This window comes from Nomascus leucogenys, chromosome 8 (genome assembly GCF_006542625.1).
Source record: "Nomascus leucogenys isolate Asia chromosome 8, Asia_NLE_v1, whole genome shotgun sequence".
NCBI lineage: Eukaryota > Metazoa > Chordata > Mammalia > Primates > Hylobatidae > Nomascus > Nomascus leucogenys.
This window is the reverse complement of record NC_044388.1, coordinates 59,380,570-59,405,854: the sequence shown is the minus strand read 5'-3', so window position 1 is coordinate 59,405,854 and position 25,285 is coordinate 59,380,570. Positions and strand designations below refer to the sequence as shown.

At 40.6% G+C, this 25,285-nt stretch overlaps 2 protein-coding genes across 3 annotated transcripts in view; one reads left to right on the top strand and one right to left on the bottom strand.

Moving 5' to 3' along the window:
* ELOVL2 (ELOVL fatty acid elongase 2) overlaps nucleotides 1–21,728 on the top strand; it is a 65,580-nt gene extending 43,852 nt beyond the window's left edge. For both annotated transcript variants that reach the window (XM_030817290.1, XM_030817289.1), the window contains 4 exons: nucleotides 10,893–11,064; nucleotides 15,310–15,434; nucleotides 15,919–16,053; nucleotides 18,606–21,728. In XM_030817290.1, coding sequence (XP_030673150.1) covers nucleotides 10,893–11,064; nucleotides 15,310–15,434; nucleotides 15,919–16,053; nucleotides 18,606–18,731 — 558 coding nt within the window. In that variant the 3' untranslated portion in view covers nucleotides 18,732–21,728. The remainder of the gene's footprint in view (nucleotides 1–10,892; nucleotides 11,065–15,309; nucleotides 15,435–15,918; nucleotides 16,054–18,605) is intronic.
* The window catches only part of SYCP2L (synaptonemal complex protein 2 like), a 106,446-nt gene continuing 90,924 nt past the window's right edge, over nucleotides 9,764–25,285 (bottom strand). The window contains exons 32-33 of the mRNA XM_030817288.1: nucleotides 11,330–11,463; nucleotides 9,764–11,052 (exon numbers count right to left, since the gene is read on the bottom strand). The gene's annotated coding sequence lies outside the window, so the exon portion shown is untranslated. The remainder of the gene's footprint in view (nucleotides 11,053–11,329; nucleotides 11,464–25,285) is intronic.

Sequence of the window (25,285 nt, the reverse complement as noted above, 5' to 3'; positions counted from 1 at the left end):
TAAACCACAGCACATCCACGTAGCAGATGCCTCTACAAAGTGGAGTGGGGAAGAGCCCTATACTGCTACAGAATTGTCTCTGGGATATAGTTACATGAACAAAAGCAACTTGCAGACCATGTTTATAGGATAGCACCCTTTGTGCAGTAAATGATATGGATGTGTATGTGTATTTGCTTGTATTTTTAAAAAGAAACAATGAGAAGATAAACTAAAAGCTAATAAAAAGTGTTTCTGCCGGGCATGGTGGCTCAGGCCTGTAATCCCAGCACTTTGGGAGGCCGAGGTGGGTGGATCACGAGGTCAGGAGTTCAAGACCAGCCTGGCCAATATAGTGAAACCCCGTCTCTACTAAAAATACAAAAATTAGCCAGGCATGGTGGCGAGCACCTGTAGTCCCAGCTACTCAGGAGGCTGAGCCAGAAGAATCGCTTGAACCTGGGAGGTGGAGGTTGTGGTGAGCCGAGATTGTGTCACTGCACTCCAGCCTGGGCAACACAGCAAGACTCCATTTAAAAAAAAAAAAAAAAGCGTTTCTTTTGAGGGGCGGGAACAGGGCAGAGGGGATACAGGGGAAGCCAGAATTCTCTGAATGTACTTTGTGCTATATTTGATTTTGGAACCACTAAGTGCTTTACATAATTATAAAACAAATTTAAAAAGAAAGTAAGGCAGCCACCCCCTAAAAGTTGGAAACAAACTTAAATAAATGAATATACCTATATATTAAGTTGGTGACGTAATCACCCAAGGAACTATTTCAAGTGACTTTAAAACAGTTTTTTGACTGAACTCCCCTAGTGAGATATATCTTAACAGTATTCAGTAATTTTTTTGTTATTGTTAATAACATTGGTATTGCTTTTTTGACACTGTGATAGTACACTATGGGATAAATTAAGTATATAATAACGTTAATATCAGTAGGCACTTCAATTTGAAACATGGAAAAAAAGAGATACCAATAAAAAAGTTAAACTAAAACTTATTAATAATAGATTTAAATTGGAAATATCAGAATTAATTTTATTCGTTTTTAAAAATTTTAATTTTCAGCCGTCTACAGAAAAGGCCTAGTCTGTGACAACCCAGTACAGCGAGCAGTGATGACCCAGATTCTAAATAGAATTTTCTCCAGAAAAGATTAGGGTTCTTAGATAATGGGCCTCTTCCTGGTTGGGGGCAGGCAATGTTTGTAAGATGAACCCAGGATATCTATGAGAGAAAGCAAAGCAGCTATCCAGAACTACGAGCATCATCACAAAAAGAGGAGTTGCCTGGAAGGGACCCCACTGCCTAAAAAGGGGGCAGGTTGAACATCAAAAAGAATACTGACTGGAATGAACTGAAGCATTAAATATGTAAAAAAACCATGAGTTTAAAATGATACTCATTTTAAAAACTCTTATTGTTACCTTTTGAAGGTTGTTAGAGCACCGATTCATTTTAGGAAAAAAAATTAGAGGGAAAGAATTAAACATTTATCTTGCCTTTCATATGTGAATTTCCAAATAGATGAAAAGGGAAAGTTCTTCTCTATAGAAAAGAAAAACACTTAGGTAACAATTAGAAAAGTCACCATTTTGCAACTGCTAGTGAAATAATGGATCGTATCAGTCTGTTTTGCATTGCTATAAAGGAATACCTGAGGCTGGGTAATTTATAGAGTTTCATTTTGGCTCATGGTACTGCAGGCTGTACAGAAATCAGGGTGCTGGTATCTACTTCGGATGAGGCCCTCAAGAAGCCTATAATCATGGTGGAAGGTGAAGGGGCAGCAGGCATGTCACATGGCAAGAGAGGGAGCAAGGCACAAAGAGGTCCCAGACTCTTTCAAACAATCAGATCTTGCAGTAACTCACCACAGGAGGGGCACCAAGCCATTCATGAGGGATCTGCCACTGTGACCCAAACAAACACCTCCCACCAGGCCCCACCTCCAACATTGGGGATGACATTTCAACATGAGATTTGGAGGGGACAAACATCTAAACTATATCATGGATCTGACAGCAGTCACCTGTGGATGGTAAAACTATTCGGTGAAAATTGAATAGAAACTTCATAATGACTGGACTCAATACCTGAACTCACTGTTCAGTCTGAATATCAGTGGAACAGCCAGAAATTATGTACCTCCTGATGTGAGGCAGTAGGAAGTAGACAGAACCCTCTGAAGTATTCGTACCAAAAACATTACACCTGAGTCTAATCAAGCCTGTAAATCTAATTGCCAGTTACAGAAAATGCATGTGTAGAGAAACAAGTTAAATGATACTACGAAACAATCATACAAACCTATAATATTAGAAATTCTTTATTCTTTATACAGGATCTAGTTTTTCTAAGAAATAAAAGACGTGAAAGAATGGGAGGAGCAAAGAGAGAGAACTGTTATTGGTTAGAAGAGACTTAAAAACCATTTCAAACCAATGGAAGAGGGACCTTGTTTGGATCGTGATTTAAACTAATTATAAAAAGACATTCTGGGGGCTAGGAAAAAAACGACATTTTTGAGACCGAGAAATTTGAACATGGATTGGGCCATTAGAAGATACTAAAGAATTGTTAATGTTGTTAGACAACATTATGATTTCATAGTTATGTTAAAAGTCTCCCTATCAGAAGTATTTATAAATAAAATGATACCTTAGATTTGTTTATAATATTCTATGCTTCCCACTCCCCTGCTCCCCAAAATGGTGGGAACTGGAATTGATAAAAACTAGATTGGAATCATACTGAAAATTCTGAAGTTCGGCATTGGAAGCTCAGTGTTCATTTGACTTATTCTCCCTGCATTAGTGAATGTTTGAAATTTTCTATAACTAAACATGACATATTATTAAGACAGACAGTAGAAACCATTTAACTAAAATCTTTAATATCAAGATGGACCTTTTTTTTGAGACAGAGGTTCACTCTTGTTGCCCAGGCTGGAGTGCAGTGGTGCCATCTCGGCTCACTGCAACCTCTGCCTCCTGGGTTCAAGCGATTCTCCTGCCTCAGCTTCCTGATTAGCTAGCATTACAGGCACCCGCCACCACATCCGGCTAATTTTTGTATTTTTAATAGGGATGGGGTTTCACCATGTTAGCCAGGCTGGTCTCGAACTCCTGACCTCAGGTGATCCACCTGCCTCGGCCTCCATACCTCAGGTGATGCACCTGCCTCGGCCTCCCAAAGTGCTGGGATTACAGATGTAAGCCTCTACGCCCAGTCAGGATGGATTTTTTTTTTTATTATACTTTAGGTTTTAGGGTACATGTGCACAATGTGCAGGTTTGTTACATATGTATCCATGTGCCATGTTGGTTTGCTGCACCCATTAACTCATCATTTAGCATTAGGTATATCTCCTAATGCTGTCCCTCCCCCCTCCCCCCACCCCACAACAGTCCCCAGAGTGTGACGTTCCTCTTCCTGTGTCCATGAGTTCTCATTGTTCAATTCCCACCTATGAGTGAGAATATGCGGTGTTTGGTTTTTTGTTCTTGCGATACTTTACTGAGAATGATGGTTTCCAGTTTCATCCATGTCCCTACAAAGGACATGAACTCATCATTTTTTATGGCTGCATAGTATTCCATGGTGTATATGTGCCACATTTTCTTAATCCAGTCTATCGTTGGACATTTGGGTTGGTTCCAACTCTTTGCTATTGTGAATAGTGCCGCAATAAACATACGTGTGCATGTGTCTTTATAGCAACATGATTTATAGTCCTTCGGGTATATACCCAGTAATGGGATGGCTGGGTCAAATGGTATTTCTAAATCTAGATCCCTGAGGAATCGCCACACTGACTTCCACAATGGTTGAACTAGTTTACAGTCCCACCAACAGTGTAAAAGTGTTCCTATTTCTCCACATCCTCTCCAGCACCTGTTGTTTCCTGACTTTTTCATGATCGCCATTCTAACTGGTGTGAGATGGTATCTCATTGTGGTTTTGATTTGCATTTCTCTGATGGCCAGTGATGATGAGCATTTTTTCATATGTTTTTTGGCTGCATAAATGTCTTCTTTTGAGAAGTGTCTGTTCATGTCCTTTGCCCACTTTTTGATGGGGTTGTTTGTTTTTTTCTTGTAAATTTGTTTGAGTTCATTGTAGATTCTGGATATTAGCCCTTTGTCAGATGAGTAGGTTGCGAAAATTTTTTCACATTTTGTAGGTTGCCTGTTCACTCTGATGGTAGTTTCTTTTGCTGTGCAGAAGCTCTTTAGTTTAATTAGATCCCATTTGACAATTTTGGCTTTTGTTGCCATTGCTTTTGGTGTTTTAGACATGAAGTCCTTGCCCATGCCTATGTTCTGAATGGTATTGCCTAGGTTTTCTTCTAGGGTTTTTATGGTTTTAGGTCTAACATGTAAGTCTTTAATCCATCTTGAATTAATTTTTGTATAAGGTGTAAGGAAGGGATCCAGTTTCGGCTTTCTACATATGGCTAGCCAGTTTTCCCAGCACCATTTATTAAATAGGGAATCCTTTCCCCATTGCTTGTTTTTGTCAGGTTTGTCCAAGAACAGATAGTTGTAGATATGTGGCATTATTTCTGAGGGCTCTGTTCTGTTCCATTGATCTACGTCTCTGTTGTGGTACCAGTACCATGCTGTTTTGGTTACTGTAGCCTTGTAGTATAGTTTGAAGTCAGGTAGTGTGATGCCTCCAGCTTTGTTCTTTTGGCTTAGGATTGACTTGATGATGCGGGCTCTTTTTTGGTTCCATATTGAACTTTAAAGTAGTTTTTTCCAATTCTGTGAAGAAAGTCATTGGTAACTTGATGGGGACGGCATTGAATCTATAAATTACCTTTGGCAGTATGGCCATTTTCACGATATTGTTTCTTCCAACCCATGAGCATGGAATGTTCTTCCATTTGTTTGTATCCTCTTTTATTTCATTGAGCAGTGGTTTGTAGTTCTCCTTGAAGAGGTCCTTCACATCCCTTGTAAGTTGGATTCCTAGGTGTTTTATTCTCTTTGAAGCATTTGTGAATGGGAGTTCACTCATGATTTGGCTCTCTGTTTGTCTGTGATTGGTGTACAAGAATGCTTGTGATTTTTGTACATTGATTTTGTATCCTGAGACTTTGCTGAAGTTGCTAATCAGCTTAAGGAGATTTTGGGCTGAGACGATGGGGTTTTCTAGATATACAATCATGTCATCTGCAAACAGGGACAATTTGACTTCCTCTTTTCCTAATTGAATACCCTTTATTTCCTTCTCTTGCCTGATTGCCCTGGCCAGAACTTCCAACACTATGTTGAATAGGAGTGGTGAGAGAGGGCATCCCTGTCTTGTGCTAGTTTTCAGAGGGAATGCTTCCAGTTTTTGCCCATTCAGTATGATATTGGCTGTGGGTTTGTCATAGATAGCTCTTATTATTTTGAGATACATCCCATCAATACCTAATTTATTGAGAGTTTTTAGCATGAAGGGTTGTTGAATTTTGTCAAAGGCCTTTTCTGCATCTTTTGAGATAATCATGTGGTTTTTGTCTTTGGTTCTGTTTATATGCTGGATTACATTTATTGATTTGCATATGTTGAACCAGCCTTGCATCCCAGGGATGAAGCCCACTTGATCATGGTGTATAAGCTTTTTGATGTGCTGCTGGATTCGGTTTGCCAGTATTTTATTGAGGATTTTTGCATCAATGTTCATCAAGGATATTGGTCTGAAATTCTCTTTTTTGGTTATGTCTCTGCTAGGCTTTGGTATCAGGACGATGCTGGCCTCATAAAAGGTGTTAGGGAGGATTCCCTCTTTTTCTATCAATTGGAATAGTTTCAGAAGGAATGGTACCAGTTCCTCCTTGTACCTCTGGTAGAATTCGGCTGTGAATCCATCAGGTCCTGGACTCTTTTTGGTTGGTAAGCTATTGATTATTGCCACAATTTCAGAGCCTGTTATTGGTCTATTCAGAGATTCAACTTCTTCCTAGTTTAGTCTTGGGAGGGTGTATTTGTCGAGGAATTTATCCATTTCTTCTAGATTTTCTAGTTTATTTGCGTAAAGGTGTTTGTAGTATTCTCTGATGGTAGATTGTATTTCTGTGGGATTGGTGGTGATATCCCCTTTTTCATTTTTTATTGCATCTATTTGATTCTTCTCTCTTTTCTTCTTTATTAGTCTTGCTAGCGGTCCATCAATTTTGTTGATCTTTTCAAAAAACCAGCTCCTGGATTCATTAATTTTTTGAAGGGTTTTTTGTGTCTCTTATTTCCTTCAGTTCTGCTCTGATTTTAGTTATTTCTAGCCTTCTGCTAGCTTTTGAATGTGTTTGCTCTTGCTTTTCTAGTTCTTTTAATTGTGATGTTAGGGTGTCAATTTTGGATCGTTCCTGCTTTCTCTTGTGGGCATTTAGTGCTATAAATTTCCCTCTACACACTGCTTTGAATGTGTCCCAGAGATTCTGGTATGTTGTGTCTTTGTTCTCGTTGGTTTCGAAGAACAACTTTATTTCTGCCTTCATTTCATTATGTACCCAGTAGTCATTCAGGAGCAAGTTGTTCAGTTTCCATGTAGTTGAGCAGTTTTGAGTGAGTTTCTTAATCCTGAGTTCTAATTTGATTGCACTGTGGTCTGACAGACAGTTTGTTATAATTTCAGTTCTTTTACATTTGCTGAGGAGAGCTTTACTTCCAACTATGTGGTCAATTTTGGAATAGGTGTGGTGTGGTGCTGAAAAAAATGTATATTCTGTTGATTTGGGGTGGAGAGTTCTGTAGATGTCTATTAGGTCCACTTTGTGCAGAGCTGAGTTCAATTCCTGGATATCCTTGTTAACTTTCTGTCTCGTTGATCTGTCTAATGTTGACAGTGGGGTGTTAAAATCTCCCATTATTATTGTGTGAGAGTTTAAATCCCTTTGTAGGTCACTCAGGACTTGCTTTATGAATCTGGGTGCTCCTGTGTTGGGTGCAAATATATTTAGGAAAGTTAGCTCTTCTTGTTGAATTGATCCCTTTACCATTATGTAATGGCCTTCTTTGTCTCTTTTGATCTTTGTTGGTTTAAAGTCTATTTTATCAGAGACTAGGATTGCAACCCCTGCCTTTTTTTGTTTTCCATTTGCTTGATAGATCTTCCTCCATCCCTTTATTTTGAGTCTATGTGTGTCTCTGCACATGAGATGGGTTTCCTGAATACAGCACACTGATGGGTCTTGACTCCTTATCCAATTTGCCAGTCTGTGTCTTTTAATTGGAGCATTTAGCCCATTTACATTTAAAGTTAATATTGTTATGTGTGAATTTGATCCTGTCATTATGATGTTAGCTGGTTATTTTGCTCGTTAGTTGATGCAGTTTCTTCCTAGCCTCAATGGTCTTTACAATTTGGCATGTTTTTGCAGTGGCTGGTACCGGTTGTTCCTTTCCATGTTTAGTGCTTCCTTCAGGAGCTCTTTTAGGGCAGGCCTGGTGGTGACAAAATCACTCAGCATTTGCTTGTCTGTAAAGTATTTTATTTCTCCTTCACTTATGAAGCTTAGTTTGGCTGGATATGAAATTCTGGGTTGAAAATTCTTTTCTTTAAGAATGTTGAATATCGGCCCCCACTCTCTTCTGGCTTGTAGAGTTTCTGCTGAGAGATCAGCTGTTAGTCTGATGGGCTTCCCTTTGCGGGTAACCCGACCTTTCTCTCTGGCTGCCCTTAACATTTTTTCCTTCATTTCAACTTTGGTGAATCTGACAATTATGTGTCTTGGAGTTGCTCTTCTCGAGGAGTATCTCTGTGGCATTCACTGTATTTCCTGAATCTGAATGTTGGCCTGCCTTGCTAGATTGGGGAAGTTCTCCTGGATAATATCTTGCAGAGTGTTTTCCAACTTGGTTCCATTCTCCCCGTCACTTTCAGGTACACCAATCAGACATAGGTTTGGTCTTTTCACATAGTCCCATATTTCTTGGAGGCTTTGTTCGTTTCTTTTTATTCTTTTTTCTCTAAACTTCCCTTCTCTCTTCATTTCATTCATTTCATCTTCCATCACTGATACCCTTTCTTCCAGTTGATCTCATTGGCTACCGAGGCTTCTGCAATCTTCACGTAGTTCTCGAAACTTGGCTTTCAGCTCCATCAGCTCCTTTAAGCCCTTCTCTGCCTTGATTATTCTAGTTATCCATTTGTCTAATTTTTTTTCAAAGTTTTTAACTTCTTTGCCATTGTTTTGAATTTCCTCCCATAGCTTGGAGTAGTTTGATCTTCTGAAGCCTTCTTCTCTCAACTCGTCAACGTCATTCTCCGTCCAGCTTTGTTCCGTTGCTGGTGAGGAACTGCATTCCTTTGGAGGAGGAGAGGTGCTCTGCTTTTTAGAGTTTCCAGTTTTTCTGCTCTGTTTTTTCCCCATCTTTGTGGTTTTATCTACTTTTGGTCTTTGATGATGGTGATGTACAGATGGGTTTTTGGTGTGGATGTCCTTTCTGTTTGTTAGTTTTCCTTCTACCAGACAGGACCCTCAGCTGCAGGTCTGTTGGAGTTTGCTAGAGGTCCACTCCAGACCCTGTTTGGCTGGGTGTCAGCAGCGGTGGCTGCAGAACAGCGGATTTTCGTGAGACCACGAATTCAGCTCTCTGATAGTTCCTCTGGAAGTTTTGTCTCAGAGGAGTACCTGGCCAAGTGAGGTGTCAGTCTGTCCCTACTGGGGGATGCCTCCCAGTTAGGCTGCTTGGGGATCAGGGACCCACTTTAGGAGGCAGTCTGCCCGTTCTCAGATCTCCAGCTGTGTGCTGGGAGAACCACTACCCTCTTCAAAGCTGTCAGACAGGGACATTTAAGTCTGCAGAGGTTCCTGCTTTTTGTTTGTCTGTGCCCTGCCCCCAGAGGTGGAGCCTACAGAGGCAGGCAGGCCTCCTTGAGCTGTGGTGGGCTCCACCCAGTTCGAGCTTCCTGGCCGCTTTGTTTACCTGAGCAAGCCTCGGCAATGGCGCGCGCCCCTCCCTCAGCATCGCTGCCGCCTTGCAGTTTGATCTCAGACTGCTGTGCTAGCAATCAGCGAGACTCCATGGGCATAGGACCCTCCGAGCCAGGTGCAGGACACAATCTACTGGTGTGCTGTTTTCCAAGCCCGTTGGAAAAGCGCAGTATTAGGGTGGGACTGACCCGATTTTCCAGGTGCTGTCTGTTACCCCTTTGACTAGGAAAGGGAACTCCCTGACCCCTTGTGCTTCCCGAGTGAGGCAATGCCTCGCCCTGCTTCGGCTCGCACACAGTGCGCCGCACCGACTGTCCTGCACCCACTGTTTGGCACTCCCTAGTGAGATGAACCTGGTACCTCAAATGGAAATGCAGAAATCACCCATCTTCTGTGTCACTCACGCTGGGAGCTGTAGACCGGAGCTGTTCCTATTCGGCCATCTTGGCTCCACCCCCCCGCCCCTTTTTTTTTTTTGAGGCAGAGTCTCACTCTGTCCCCCAGGCTGGAGTGCAGTGGCATGATCTCTGCTCACTGGAAGCTCTGCCTCCTGTGTTCATGCCATTCTCCTTCCTCAGCCTTCTGAGTAGCTGGGACTACAGGTGCCTGCCACCACGCCCAGCTAATTTTTTTGTATTTTTAGTGGAGACGAGGTTTCACCTTGTTAGCCAGGATGGTCTCTATCTCCTGACCTCGTGATCCACCCTCCTCGGCCTCCCAAAGTGGGACATTTTAAAAACGTCTTCAAAACTGCAATACAAATAAAGTAAGATATATTGATTTCTCTGCACCCATTTTATTTCTAATGCATTACCACAAACCAGTGCATTTTGGGATACCATACAGTTCTCTAAAGGTTGTTTTTTATTTATTTGTAGTTTAATATTTCTAAAGGTTAATTATGCCATCAGACATTAAGATGGTTGCCGCCACACCTTATGATGGTCTTCTTGGGAAGTAGACAGTAGAGCATGATATTTTAATTTCAAGATTCCTATTATGTAATGTCTTTAAAAATACCTTATGTTTAATGTTAGTGGTAAAAACACAGTGCCTTTAACTAAAGAAATGTCTCCCTATAGATGAGACTGACTTGAGGGCCTTAGGAGGGAAAGGATGTGCTATCATGACCTCCCATTGTTAGCAAGGATGAATAACATCTTGATTTTTAATCTAGTCATCTGAGGAAAAAACACAAAAGATGTAGCCATAGACTACCCTTGGACAGTCTAAGAGACAAAAAACATACATACTTTAGAAGAGCAGAGGAAAGTTATAATTTAATATAACAAACAATAATGACCTCCTTTTGAGTGCTAGGCACTCAGCAAATGTGAGTGACAGTTTCTGCCTTTGAGTGATTTGCAATCTATTGATAGATTCGTAACACTAGCTACACTCTATTATGGCTATTGATTATGGAGCCACAGTTAAAGTAATTTGAATACAAATGAAGCAGCAGTTCAGCCTGAGAAAGGAAAGGGCTGGGTGAAGTTCCAGAGAAAAGGTGGCATTTAAGAGGAATATTAAAGAATATGCCAGACCTGAAGTAGGAAAGGAGTGCTGGGAGCAGAGAGAAGAATTTTCATTGCTGGAGGAGGAGTAAGCAGGCCACTGTCCAGCACACAGGACACCGTGGTGGGGAGCTTGCAGGAGGCTGGTGGGAACAGCAGCCACCCAAGCCCATGGGAGATCCTGGGTTCAAGCCAGGAGTCATGGACTTGGTTCTGCAGGTGCAGAGGAGTGATGCGATCACACATGTGTTCTGGAAAAGTTAACTCATCTCTCACTAGAGTTGGGTGGATTGCTTGAAATAAGGAGAAACTGGAGACAAGGACACCAGGTGAGCTGCCTTTTCAGCAGTGAGAAAGAAACAGCAGGAAAGCACAGGCAGCACGCAGAAGGCCGAGCAGTGGGGCAGCACCAGGAACACTGCCATTTCTCACCTTTTTCTCCCCTTTACAAATTTCTGTAGGTAGCCAAGGTGCTTTGGTGGTACTACTTCTCCAAATCAGTAGAGTTCCTGGACACGATTTTCTTCGTTTTGCGGAAAAAAACGAGTCAGATTACTTTTCTTCATGTATATCATCATGCTTCTATGTTTAACATCTGGTGGTGTGTCTTGAACTGGATACCTTGTGGACAAAGTAAGTTATTTTGTTAATTTTTCCGTTTTGAGGAATGGCTCTTAGAGACCACTGGTGCTGTCTTGTATTGAGCATCGCATGCAGATCAGGAGAGCATGAAGGGAGGCCTAGAGCGCCGGCCTCGCCGCAGCAGGATGCCCGTGTCTGCCAGGGGCCACGTATTCTAGTGTCTGGTCTTTGATACAAGCAAAATCTGGGCCGAACCTTAAATTTAAAACTGTTTTCTTTTCCACACATCATATGTCCCATGGTCAGGGGCACATACCCCAGCAGGAGCTGCTTCACTCCAATCCCGGGTGCTGTTTGACTCCTGTGGAAATACATCACCTTCCACAGTCACCACTTCCCCGTGAAACAGATTGAGGCATTTCAGCTTTTAGGGTTTCTTGTTTTCACATTCTGAAAAATTAAGGTTACATCTCTGAATGACCTACCAGATTTTCCATTTTTTAAAAACTGAGAATTACAGTAAGAAATACATTTTATATCACAACCCAGTGCACTCATTCATATTTGTTCCTTTTCTTTTTTTTTTTTTTTTTTTTTTTGAGAGGGAATTTCACTCTTGTTGCCCAGGCTGGAGTGCAGTGGCACGATCTCAGCTCACTGCAACCTCTGCCTCCTGGGTTCAAGCGATTTTCCTGCCTCAGCCTCCTGAGTAGCTGGGATTACAGGCGCCCACCACCACGCCCAGCCAATTTTTTGTATTTTTAGTAGAGACAGGGTTTCACTATGTTGGTCAGGCTGGTCTCGAACTTCTGACCTCAGGCAATCCACCCGCCTCAGCCTCCCAAAGTGGTGGGATTACAGGTGTGGGCCACCGCACCCGGCCCTTCTTTATTTTTTTGAGAGAGACAAGGTCTCATTCTTCTGCCCAGGCCGGAATGCAGTGGTGTAGTCGTAGCTCACTGCAGCCTCAACCTCCTGGGCTCAAGCCACCTTCCTAGTTAGCTGACCACATGCATATACCACCATGCCCAGCTAATTTTTTTTTTTTTGGTAGGGCTGGGCATAGTGGCTCACGCCTGTAATCCTAGCACTTTAGGAGGCCAAGGCAGGTGAATCACTTGAGTTCAGGAGTTAAAGACCAGCCTGGGCAACATGGCAAAATCCCATCTCTACCAAAAAAAAAAATTAGCTGGGCGTGGTGACGTGCACTTGCAGTACCACCAGCTCCTCAGGAGGCTGAGGTGGGAGGATGGCTTGCGCCCTGGAGGCAGAGGTTGCAGTGAGCTGAGTTCGCGCCACTGCACTCCAGCCTGGGAGACACAGCCAGATTCTGTCTCAAAAAGAAAAAAAAACAAGTGTGTAGACATAAGATGAATTTAATTATATTCAACCAAAGCAATATACTCTTACATGATTTCTAGGCCCCATGACCCAATGTCTAGAGACATTAATTCCAACCAGTTGTTTGCTTTTAAATGAGTGATTTCATTTTGGGAAACAGGTTTCAAATGAAAATATATACATGGGTAAAATTACTCTGTGCTAGTGTTGTAGTGTTGTCTTATTAATGTTTATGGTCCCACTTGTATATGAAAATGTGGTTATGTTAATTGGATAATGTATATATAAGAAGTTAAAGTATGTAAAGTATAACTTCAGCCACATTTTAGAACACTGTTTAACATTTTTGCAAAACCTTGTAGGAAAAGAGAGCTCTCTACATGAAGATGACTTGCTTTATATTTCAGATTTTATTTTAAAAGCTGTGTCTGTTAAACAAGAAAAAACACAAAAGAACCCCTGATTCCTGGTTCATAATTCTGTATTCTTACTCACTTTTTCAAGTTACCTATTTTGTTGCATAAACTAATTGTTAACTATTTATGGAACAGCAAACAAATGCCTGTTTAATGAAGAATTTTGACCAAGGCTATAAATGCCATTTACATTATTTTTAGTATTGTTGGTTATTTTTAAATTTTATTTATAATAAAGCACACTTTTTTTAAAAAAAGTGTAGACACAGGGTCTCTCTGTGTTGCCCAGACTGGTTTTGAACTCCTGGGCTCAAGCAATCCTCCCCCCTCAGCCTCCTAAACTGCTAGGATTACAGGTGTGAGCTACTATGCCTGGCCCTCATTCATATTTCTATGTTTTGTATGATATTTTGTGAAACAGTATTTACCCTGGCTCTATATGATGTACTGTATATATTTTTTAATTCTGTTTTACAAAGAGTTGATGACAATTCTCACTGTATTGACTTCACCATTCACTAATGGGTCAGTTATGACCTACAGTTTGAGATGCACTGAGCTATAGGGAACAGTACTCTCTATTTGATACTATCTTGTTCTCAAGAATTTAGAAATACTCTATGAAAAATCAGAACATGTAAAACTTCAGTCAAAATGACTTTGTTCCAGGATTCAGGATCTTGTAGAGATGATATTAGGGAAAAAAGTGCCCAGGAATATTTGGAGTATCAGTGACTGTGAAGGTACAAATGAAAACTAGAGTGTGAGGGAGGAAATTGCTGGGAGTGCAGGGGGAAGAAAGAAAGAATTGATCTCTGTCCTTCTAGATGGATAAACATCCATTTCTTGAGTTTACTTATTAAGGAAGGACAACTATAATCAATATTAGAGGAGAATTACCAAGGTTAAGTATTTTTGTGATTGTCAAGTTTCATTACAAATCACTAAGCATCTAAAACCCAAATCATCACATAGTCCTGTGAATACTGTGACAATTTCTGCTTAAGAATATTAGAAAAATGATACTTTGTGTGACCTACCAGAGCAGACTTTCAATTTTTTGAAATGCCTTAATCTGTATCACAGTGAAGTGGTGACTGTGGAAGGTGCTGTATTTCCACAGGAGTCAAACATTATAAGCAACAACTACTCATGGTTCATTAATAGATGGAAATGAAAAGTCATGTAGGTAAAGAAATACCACTAATACTATGCTGCTTGGTAGTCTGAAACTGTTTGTGTTTTCATATAAATTCAAGTGCCGGAACAGTTTATTTCAGCCAGTATTGGTTGGTAATTTACTCTATGCATGCTATTGTACCTTTTGTTTCTTATTTATTAATTTGCATTTAGCTATCCAGATCACTAATCTAGGATTAAAGAACCAGGTTAGAGAATTTAAATTGATTTATTAGCCAGCATATGTACGTTCAGGTACGTGGAATGTGCTGTGCTTTTTAATTCATATGTTATCTCAGTTAATTTCATCCCAACCTTAAGAGCTAGTTATTATTATTATACCTATTTTCCAGGTAAGAAAATAAAAATTTACAGTCAAATCAATGTCTCCAAGGGGACACAGCCAATAAATGGCCCTCTAATGCCACAATCTCTCCCACCACAGGATAGCTCACAGAACAGCCATCTGGATCCCAGGCTGACAGCTGAAGAGCATTCACTTTGTGCCAAGCATTGTTCTAAGCACTTTCATGTACAGATGAAATCCTCACAACACCGAGTTTCCTTATTTCCAACAAGTGATGCACCTGTGGCATCTCACCTCTTGCACCTAAATCCTTTCAACGCTTAGGTGACCCAACGTGGAACATGACCCTTTCTCCATGGTTTCCTGAAGCCTTATTCACCCATGGTGGAGGCAGTTACAGAGATGTTTCATGAGATTGATAGCAGGGGCCTGGATTTTAGATATCCCTCATCCTAAAAGTCTCTGCGATGGCCAATCACTGGGAATGTCTCGCTGGCCAGTTTCTCCTCCACTCCAGCCTTCTCTGTCTGCCTTATTCTTTCTCCAGCACCTCCTGGTCCCTAAGTGTCTTTCAGGCAGAATTTATTTACTTAATTATGAAAGCAATATATTTTGTCTCTCTAGCACCCTGTTCAGCCATGTACAAAAGGCTCTTTCTACATCAATATGTCTTATCAAAGGTTTAGCTAAAGCAAAGACAATTCTATTTCAGAGGGATTCTGCCAACAGCTTTAAGCTAGTATTTCTTTTCCTCCCTCAGTAGCTGATAGTAGTGACAGTTAAAGAGACCGTAAAACCTCGTAGATAAGGCGTTCCCTGTGTGGGGGGCATTCTGAAAAACCATCCCAGGCTAGTCCTTCTATCATGGAGTTTTTGCTGAACCCTAGAACTGGCACAGTAATTGGGGAATTTGTTAGTGTGGATTTTGTTATATGATCATGTCATATGTGCTACTCATTTTCAATTACCATGCAGAGAGAGAATCTCACTTGACAAAGAAGAATGAACAGTCTTTCCTGGAAGAATAGTGATTTTTATACTGTACTTTTATAGGTTTCTTTGGACCAACACTGAACAGTTTTATCCACATTCTTATGTACTCCTACTATGGACTTTCTGTGTTTCCATCTATGCACAAGTATCTTTGGTGGAAGAAATATCTCACACAGGCTCAGCTGGTATGTTGTCCCTTTGTTTAGCTTTTCTCCATGTAGCTCATGGATGGGGAAAGGAAATAGAAATCTGTCTTAAAAGTCAGAGGGCTTTTTATGTGTGATGAGGCTGCCTATTCTTTTTCCAAAATTGGCCTTTTAAGAATTAAACTTTTTGTGTTAAAATGCCCTCTGTGCATGCAATTAGCTTATAATGGAAAGTTCCTTGCTTTGAAATGTAGATGAATACTTTTCAAATTAATGTGTAAGTTAAATTCTTTTTGTCTAAATAATTTTAACTGCGACTTTTCCATGAGGAAATAATGGGCAATTTTACATGCTAATTTCAAATAAGATTTCTGGATGAGGGGGCTGCTTCAGCAGCTTTGTTTTGTTCCTACATAATTCTGAGAGTCCTAGGAGTTGATTTCTGAATTGATCAAGCTTGGCCGCAGTGTCTGTGTGGCACAGCCTGGCTCGCTCACAGAGATGCCCTCTCTGCCGTCCCCAGGTGCAGTTCGTGCTCACCATCACGCACACCATGAGCGCCGTCGTGAAACCGTGTGGCTTCCCCTTCGGTTGTCTCATCTTCCAGTCATCTTATATGCTGACGTTAGTCATCCTCTTCTTAAATTTTTACGTTCAGGTACGTGGAATGTAAATATTCAGCAGTAAAATGTAATAGATTGGCACTTTTTTTTTTGGAGACAGAGTTTCACTCTTATTGCCCAGGCTGGAGTGCAGTGGCGTGATCTCGGCTCACTGCAACCTCCGCCTTCCGGGTTCAAGCGATTCTCCTGCCTCAGCCTCCCGAGTAGTTGGGATTAGAGGCCCGGCTAATTTTTGTATTTTTAGTAGAGATAGGGTTTCGCCATGTTGGCCAGGCTGGTCTTGAACTCCTGACCTCAGGTGATCCGCCTGCCTTGGCCTCCCAAAGTGCTGGGATTATAGGTGTGAGCCACCATGCCCAGCCTAGATCATACACTTTTACATCATATATTTGTCTAATTTTACTGATTAAATATTATAGTGGCACATGCTTCTTGATAAATTCAGCTAGCAGATACACAAAGTGAAATTTGCATTCCTAACTCCTCTCTGCACACCCTCCTCCTCAAAGGGTAACCACAGTTAATAGTCTAGTGGGCATTTTTAAAAACATTTTTCAATGCATGCATATAAGGTTTTATCAAAAATATCATTGGATTATATATACAGTTCTCAGTTTGCAGTATGTATTTGTACCATGCTACCAAAGTCTGACATCTGAAAGTTAAAAACATGTATAGTAAGACAGATCCAGGAAATGTGAATGGAGCAAAGCACGGGCTTCTTCAATGTTTTTAATTTATTGAATTTCATATTTAAAAATTGGTTCCTTATCAGGTACTCTGATGTTGCAGATTCACTGTTTATTTGGAAAAAAATTCCTTTAAGGCAAACCAGGGTGGAAAGGTCACACTGACTTTTTCTTTATCAAGTGTCATTTTCTTTTTAAATAACAATTTAAATGGAAGACAGCTTCAAAATGCAATTTCAAAGCCACTCTGTTGTACAAGAACGGATGAAAGCTATAACAGAGAAGAGGCCTCAGGTGGATGTAGATTTTAAATTGCTCTCTTTTGTAGGCTGGGGAAATGGAACGCTTCGTTTAAAAAAAAAAAAAGTACATTTATATTCAAAACTGTACTTTTGAAATTGTATTCAACTGTATTTTTTTTCAGACTAATAAGTGCTTTATTTTTTAGTTTGCACTTGCTGAAAGTTAACCCATAGTGGTTTTTATTTTATTTTTTTTGAAACGGAGTTTTGCTCTTGTTGCCCAGGCTGGAGTGCAATGGCACAATCTCGGCTCAACACAACCTCTGCCTCCCGGGTTCAAGTGATTCTCCTGCCTCAGCCTCCCAAGTAGCTGGGATTATAGGCGTGTGCCACCACGCCTGGCTAATTTTGTATTTTTAGTAGAGACGGGGTTTCTCCATGTTGGTCAGGCTGGTCTTGAACTCCTGACCTCAGGTGATCCGCCCACCTTGGCCTCCCAGAGTGCTGGGATTACAGGTGTGAGCCACCACGCACGTCCCCATAATGGTTTTATACAGTGTGGAACAGTGGGAACTGAATTTTGACAGCGTTTCAGGTCTTGTATTTCTGAAATTGGACTAGGCTTTGTCTTTTATAAGAGATAAAGTTTTCCTTTGAAGATTTCTAAAGAAATAATCAATGATGAGACCAAACAAAGCTATGCGCGGGTGCGCAAACCCCTGCCCCCACCTTCCCAAAAAACGCTCTGTGTTAAAGGGAAGCTAAGGGAGTGATTTTGGTACATCGTGTTGAAGACTAAAGAGAAGTGTCTAGCCCAGCAAGAGTAGGTAATGGCATTCAAAGCCTTAGCCCTACATGCTGGTTCAAACTGAATCTTAGTTCTGAAGCCAAGCATATAATTTAAGTTTGGACCCTTGTTAATACTATTGCTTTTTAAAAAAAAAAAAAAAAAAAAAGTAAAAATGAGCTGCGAGATAAGGCATTTTGTCAGAATAGGAAGGATATGCCAAAAACTAGATCAAGCCAGAATCCCAGGTATTGGTACTTTTAAAATGACAGCACTTTTTCCACTTGAATTATTTTTTAAAGTTTTATCTTTCCAAGTGAGCAACTAATGCAGAATACTTTGAATGCTAACCCCAGAATATACAAATCCTGACCTCTAATATTCATTGAAATACAAGCATTTGTTTTGGTCTTTATTTTTAATCTTTAACCAGAAGTTTAAAAATGATATTACAAACATGAAATCTTGTTAGAAAATCCAGTGCCCAACTGGGCACAGTGGCTCACGCCTGTAATCTTAGTACTTTGGGAGGCCGAGGCGGGTGGATCATCTGAGGTCAGGAGTTTAAGACAAGCCTGGGCAACATGGTGAAACCCCATCTCTACTAAAAATACAAAAATTAGCTGGGCATGGTGGTGTGCGCCTGTAGTCCCAGCTACTTGGGAGGCTGAGGTTGCAGTGAACGGGGATCGCGCCATTGCACTCCAGCCTGGGCGACAGATCGAAACTCTGTCTCAAAAAAAAAAACAAAAACAGAAATTCCAGCGCCCAACAAAATCACATACTGTTTTAACTCTATGCAATGTTAAAGACAAGGTCTTATTAAATAATCTTTTTATTTTTCTCTTCAAAATATACACATCCAACAGACATACCGAAAAAAGCCAATGAAGAAAGATATGCAAGAGCCACCTGCAGGGAAAGAAGTGAAGAATGGTTTTTCCAAAGCCTACTTCACTGCAGCAAATGGAGTGATGAACAAGAAAGCACAATAAAAATGAGTAACAGAAAAAGCACATACACTAGCCTAACAGATTCGCTTGTTTTAAAGCAAAGACTGAATTGAAAGTTACATGTTTTAGGATAAACTAATTTCTTTTGAGTTCATAAATCATTTGTACCCAGAATGTATTAATATATTGCTATTAGGTTAATCTGTTAACTGAATGCTTTGATCAGCATTGAGGTGATGCTGACCTCTGAGGACCTCAGAACTGGTGCAGCTTCTCTCTCCCTCCCTCCCACAGACTGAATCTTTCGCCAGAAGCTGTCCTTATAATGCCTTATACGCATACACAGCCAGGAAACGTGGAGCACTGTTTCTCACAGAAAGTCTCCAAATAAAAAGAGTTTTCAGATTAAAATGTTTACAACAAAATGTTAATTATATTCTAAATACAGGGTATGTTCTAATCTATATTAAGCAATAATTGCCAGTGCATAATCATTCCATTTGTTCCTTTAGCAATCAACCCCAGAAAATATTAAAATGGGATCATACACAGAAGATAGAAAAATCTAGCAAAACTTCTCTTTCTGTAAGCCAGAGTCTTGTCTATCAAATTCCCACAACCACTCCTGATTCTAAATTTAGTGATATGGTAATGAAATTGGTATTTCTTTTATTTTAAATATTAGTTATTCTAAAGAGAAAAAAATGCTTCTGCAAGATTTTCATAATTCAAGGGCTTTGGATAGGATTGTTCCTCTGTTTCCCTAATCATTCATCTGTTCATGTCTCCCTCTTGTGCCAGTCAGCCTAGGTTATAAAGGTGCCATGCTCCCTACCATGAGCAGTGTACAAATCTGGCTGCCCGCTTCCTTTCTGAGCAAGCACTGGAGTCCACTCCGACCTCTTTCTTTGAACATGCATGCTGCTGGAATATGTATAAATCAGAACTAGCAGAGTGATGGGAGCAAAATAGGCACTGAATTCGTCAACTCTTTTTTGTGAGCCTACTTGTGAATATTACCTCAGATACCTGTTGTCACTCTTTGCAGGTTATTTAAGTTTTTGAAGCTGGGGGGAAAATGAGGGAGTAGCTTGGAAGGAGTCCAGCACTGAGCTGTGGGCTGGTAATGAGCCACGATAAAAAATGCCAGTTTGGCAAACTCAGCACTCCCATTCCCTGCTCAGGTATATGTGATCTCTACTGAAAAGCAAGCACAAAAGGAGACAAAAGTATTAATGAGTATTTCCTTTCTCCGTAAGTGCAGGACTGTTACTTACTACTAAACTCTACCAAGAATGGAAACAATATTTTCTGAAGATTTTTTTGAAGATTAATTTATACCCTATAAAACTTGTCAACTTCGATGAAGTCACTTTATCTTCTCTCCTTATTTTTTTAAGTAAGTTTTTAGGTCCTGACACTGACATCAAATACATGCGCACCAGAAAGGCATTTCCACCACCGTCCCCACTCATTACCGTCCAGAGTGCCTTTCTCTCTTGGCGTTTTTTTCTCCCCCGAGCTCTAGTTTTAAACTTTTTCCTGTTAAAAACATTGTACTTTTATTTCATGTACACTACCCCTCTGAGGATTTGGGCATATGTTTTGGAAGGTGCCTAGTGCTTAGGATAGTCTCTAGGGCGATGCACTGCACCTGCTTCCTTCCCTTCAGTGCGGCAGACCCATTTCTGTTGAACAGATGTCTCCTGTGTGATGCCCCTGACTCCTCCATTTATCTTTCCAAATCATTTTCTGAAGCTGACTTGCTCTAGGGTGCTTCATCACCGCTTCCATCTTGCATCACCTTATAACTGTACTGTCCTGTTCTCTCCAAGCAATTCATTTTAAAACAAGGGCTAGCTTCAAGCATGACTGTTACGGCTCCTCTGTGACAAAACACAAGTTGGACCAAGGAGAAAGCCCTTTGGAGAAACTGGACCCTAGTTCAGTTTAGATCTCAAATATAGGCTAAAATCTCTTACCAAAGTGCGTTCCAGGTGAAAATGAGACTTAGAGGACAGACCGGTCTACTATGCTCACTGGTCATCACATTCAGCTTATTCTTACTTGCCATTGAGGCCCTAAGGCCTCAGTGCACAGCATACCTGCCACTCTGGATGTTTTCCTGCGCTTCATATCTGCATGGCAAGGAGGGAGCTGTCCTTCAGCAGACAAAGTCAAGCAGCTTTAAGTACAAGGCAGCTTGAAACCTCTCTGATGAAAGTGAAAAATGTGGGTAGTTTATACTTTCAAACTAATGCCAGAGACCAGAGAGAGGTTTCATTCATGATGTGTATTTCCAATTCGGTCTTTAATTCAAGAGATGCTTCATAAAACACTTATAGCCTTAAACCATCCAAGGGCTAATTAAAAAAATAGTTATGAAATCTTAGCCACAAAAAATAAATCAGGTAAACATTTTAACCTGTTAAGTGTTGTAACTTCAAAAAACCAAAATGCTTATTTTAATGTGATTTTCCTAAAACTATTGAAAAATTAATATTTCTATAATCTATTAAAGAAAAAAATGGAGAATGTTTTCTCTCAAATTTCCTCTGACCCATGGAAATGAAAATACTTAAATACTGTAAAGCATATCTATTAATAATTCCCCCAATTTTTTAAACAAAATGGAATATTAACTGAATGGAATTAAACATAGCAATTGTCAAGCCATCAAAATTATATATTGAACCACCTTAGGCATGTTACGGGGTAAAGTCCTCACCCCTGCATTTGAGAAATATTTTATTATTTTTATTTTAAGACAAAACAGTATTTACTGTGATGGGCAGAACAGCCTTTTGTATCTAAGAGTCCATTTTAGTTCTTTCCAATATTTCCATATCGTTCTGTGAATGTTTCTGGGGGCTTATTTGGAAAATACGGATATCACTTTGTTTTCCTTTGAAAGTAATTATATCTTGAGAACATAGTATCATGAATGGAGTAGACAGGGAGGCTGGAGAAGCCATTTTTCTTTGTAGATAAAAAGCATTATCTATGATTGTTGTATAATAAATTGATTTTTACATTAAATGCATGTTGCGAGTTTTATTTGGTTCAAAGCAGTTAAAATGTATGCCTGCATGGAATTCCAAATGACCTATCACTTGGGAGTTATTTTTACAATAAGGCATTATTTTAGCCATGAATTTTAGACATTTAATTCTTCTCTTGTTTCAGTGAGCAATGGATTATATCATTACCTTTACATTGTATTCATATACCAAGTTAAGCTATTTCAAAAATGGCCATTCACTAGAAAAATTTAAGATTAGCAGAGGATATAAAGATGACAATAAATAAATTGCTATATCAAACCACCTGGGGAGGAGCACTAGATTTGTTTGAGGAGAAATTTTTAGGCAGAAACGATATCGTGCAATGCCCTGAAACCCGGGATGTCCTTCACAGAGCACCTGCACGGGGAGAGAGGAGGTGGTCAGCTCAGCTCGGGAGGAGATGTAGGTGAGTGAGGCCTGACTGTGAGGATGCCTGGGAGAGTTGAGGCAAGGGCCAGGACCACAGGTTGGTGTTTTGTCAGTGTAGAGAGTAGAGTTTTGAATGTGATATTAAGTATAATGAGACACAGATCCTAAAGAAAACTACAAAAGATGTGCTCAAAGTCTGATTTAAAAATTGCTTAAATTCCTGGATAGTGAAAAACTACAAAAGATGTGCTCAAAGTCTGATTTAAAAATTGCTTAAATTCCTGGATAGTGACAGGTGGGACAGGATAGATTTTAAGGAAGGGCAGGAGGAGAAGAGGGAATAGGAGAAAACTTTATTTTAGCTATCTGAATGGGGGCTAGAGTTTGGGGTGGGAGGTTAACATTTTAAAGAGGAGCCTTCCCTTTGTTATTTTAAATGGTGGGTGGAACTTAATAAAACTTTGTGTTTAAAAATAAAAGATAAATCCTATGTCTCTATGGCAAGCCTAATAACTGTTGTCACAAACTTAGCTGCTTATTCAAAAAGCGTTCACGTCAATAAGCTTCTTAATTCCTTTATGCAAAGAAAAAATTCAGCATGTGTTTTTGTTACAGCAGCCTTTCTTCCAAGACAAATTACATTTCCATATTTAAGGAAGAGTTTCTGTCCAGAGTATGCAAGGAAATAATCACTTCTAGGAGACTACAGTCACCTCAGGATTCCCTGACCTTCAGTAAAACATGACTTTCAGTCATAAGGGGAAAAAGACAAAACTATTGATTTGTAGGTCATTTTTCCATCTTAAATTGCACTGCAGAACACTGGAATAACACTGAGAGGACAAGGAAATCTGTAATCCGTACCCTCATTGAGCAACTGGTAAATGCGGTCATTGTGGATCTTACGAGCAATGCACCGGGAGCCTGTTCTGAAAGGGTCTGTGACCATATTTGGTAGGCTGAGGAAGGCGAAGCTTGTCACACAGCCCTTGATGTTGCATGTGCCATAGTCTATAGATACCTGGATGCCTTGAGATGGGCATTTTCTCTTGTATTTGCCACAATCACCATCACTCATCCTTTTTTTTTTTTTTTTTTTTTTTTTGAGACAAGAGTCTCACTGTTGCCCAGGCTGGAATGCAATGGTGTGATCTCAGCTCACGGCAACCTCTGCCTCAGTCTCCCGAGTAGCTAGGATTACAGGCATGTGCCACCACTCCCGGCTAATTTTTTTTTTTTTTCCAGTAAAGACAGGGTTTTGCCATGTTGGCCAGGCTGGTCTCGAACTCCTGACCTCAGGTGATCTGCCCACCTCAGCCTCCCAAAGTGCTAGGATTACAGGCGTGAGCCATGGCACCTGGCCCATTCATCCTTTCTATTCAGCCTATTAACCTGGCTGGCCCCTGAAGACATTTGAATTTGTGATGCCTATACATTGAACAACAAAAGGAGAAAGTCTATACAGTTTCGCTTGGGCCCATATGATATACTTAAAGGGAGATGAACACAGACTTACCGGCAGTGGCCCTAGAAACAAATGATAGATGTTGCAGATTCTAGAAGACTGAAGCACTGTACGTAAGACAGTTCATGTAGAACCAGCTTCTATTCTTTTCAAGCTTGTTTAGACCTATGGAGTTTGATAAACTCTAGAAATAGTTAAATTCAGTTGAAAAATTCATCAAATCTTGTCCAGCGCTACATATCATGTTAGGGATATAGAATGATCTAGATGAAATATCTGTCCTCAGAGTTCATAGTCTAATAAAGTAGATAAACATTTAGTTATAAAATAAGTATTGAGGCCAGGCACGGTGGCGCACACCTGTAATCCCAGCACTATAGGAGAACAAGATGGGCAGATCACCTGAGGTCAGGGGTTCAAGACCAGCCCAACCAACATGGTGAACTCTCATCTCTACCAAAACTACAAAAGTTACCCAGGTGTGGTGGCCATGCCTGTAATCCCAGTTACTCGGCAGGCTGAGGCAGGAGAATCACTTGAAGCTGGGAGGCAGAGGTTGCAGTGAGCCGAGATCACGCCACTGCACTCCAGCCTGGGCAACAGAGTGAGACTCCCTCTCAAAAAAAAAAAAAAAAAAAAAAAAAAAAAAAAAAAAAAAAAAAAAAAAAAAAAATGTTGCCAGAAGAAAAGATTTAAAAGGAAAAATGCTGCAGAGGTTAATGAAGGGGGGAAAAAAAGGCACTGAATTTGGTCCTCGGGAGGCAGTTGGCAAATTACAGGGGGCTTTAGAATGAATGGGAAGTCAGAGAAAAACAATGATCAAGCAAGCCACATGAAAATCCTTCCTAAGAACTAGGGATGTGAAGGAACAGTTACAGTAGTTGCTGAAAGGGAGGAAGAGCTAAGGGGTGTATGTGTTGCATACTTTCAGGAGCATCTGAGTGACTGCAGCTGAGATGGGGGAGGAGGAAGCAGTAAGAAAGAAGCCGGCCCCTTGCTCAGCTCATGGGGCAGGGGCAGGGGCAGGGGATGCTTCAGGTGCCTTTGTCACCACAGGGAAAAATGCCCAGAACAACATGCTGGCAAGACTGCAGAGAAAAGGGAATGCTTAGAGCCTGCTGGTGGGAATGTAAATGAGCTCAGCCCCTGTGGAAAGCAGTTTGGAGATTTCTCAAAGAACGAAAACCTGAATTACCATTCAACCCAGCAATCCCACTACTGGGTATCTACCCAAAGGAAACTAAATTGTTCTACCAAAAAGATACCTGCATTCGTATGTTTATCCAGCACTATCCACAACAGCAAAGACACGGAATCAACCCAGGTGCCCATCAACAGTGGATTGGATAAAGAAAATGTGGTATATATACACCATGGAATACTACACAGCCATAAAAAAGAATGAAATCATGTCATTTGCAGCAACATGGAAGCAGCTGGAGGCCATTATCCTAAACAAATTAATGCAGGGGCAGAAAACCAAATACCGCATATTCTCACTTATATGTGGGAGCTAAACCTTGAGTACACATGGACATAAAGACGGGAACAATTGACACTGGGGACTCCAACAGGCAGGGGTGGGGGAATTGAAAACCTTCCTATTGGGTACTATGCTATCTGGGTGACAGGGTCAACAGAAGCCTAAACCTCAGCATCACACAATACACCCTTTAACAAACCTACACGTATATGCC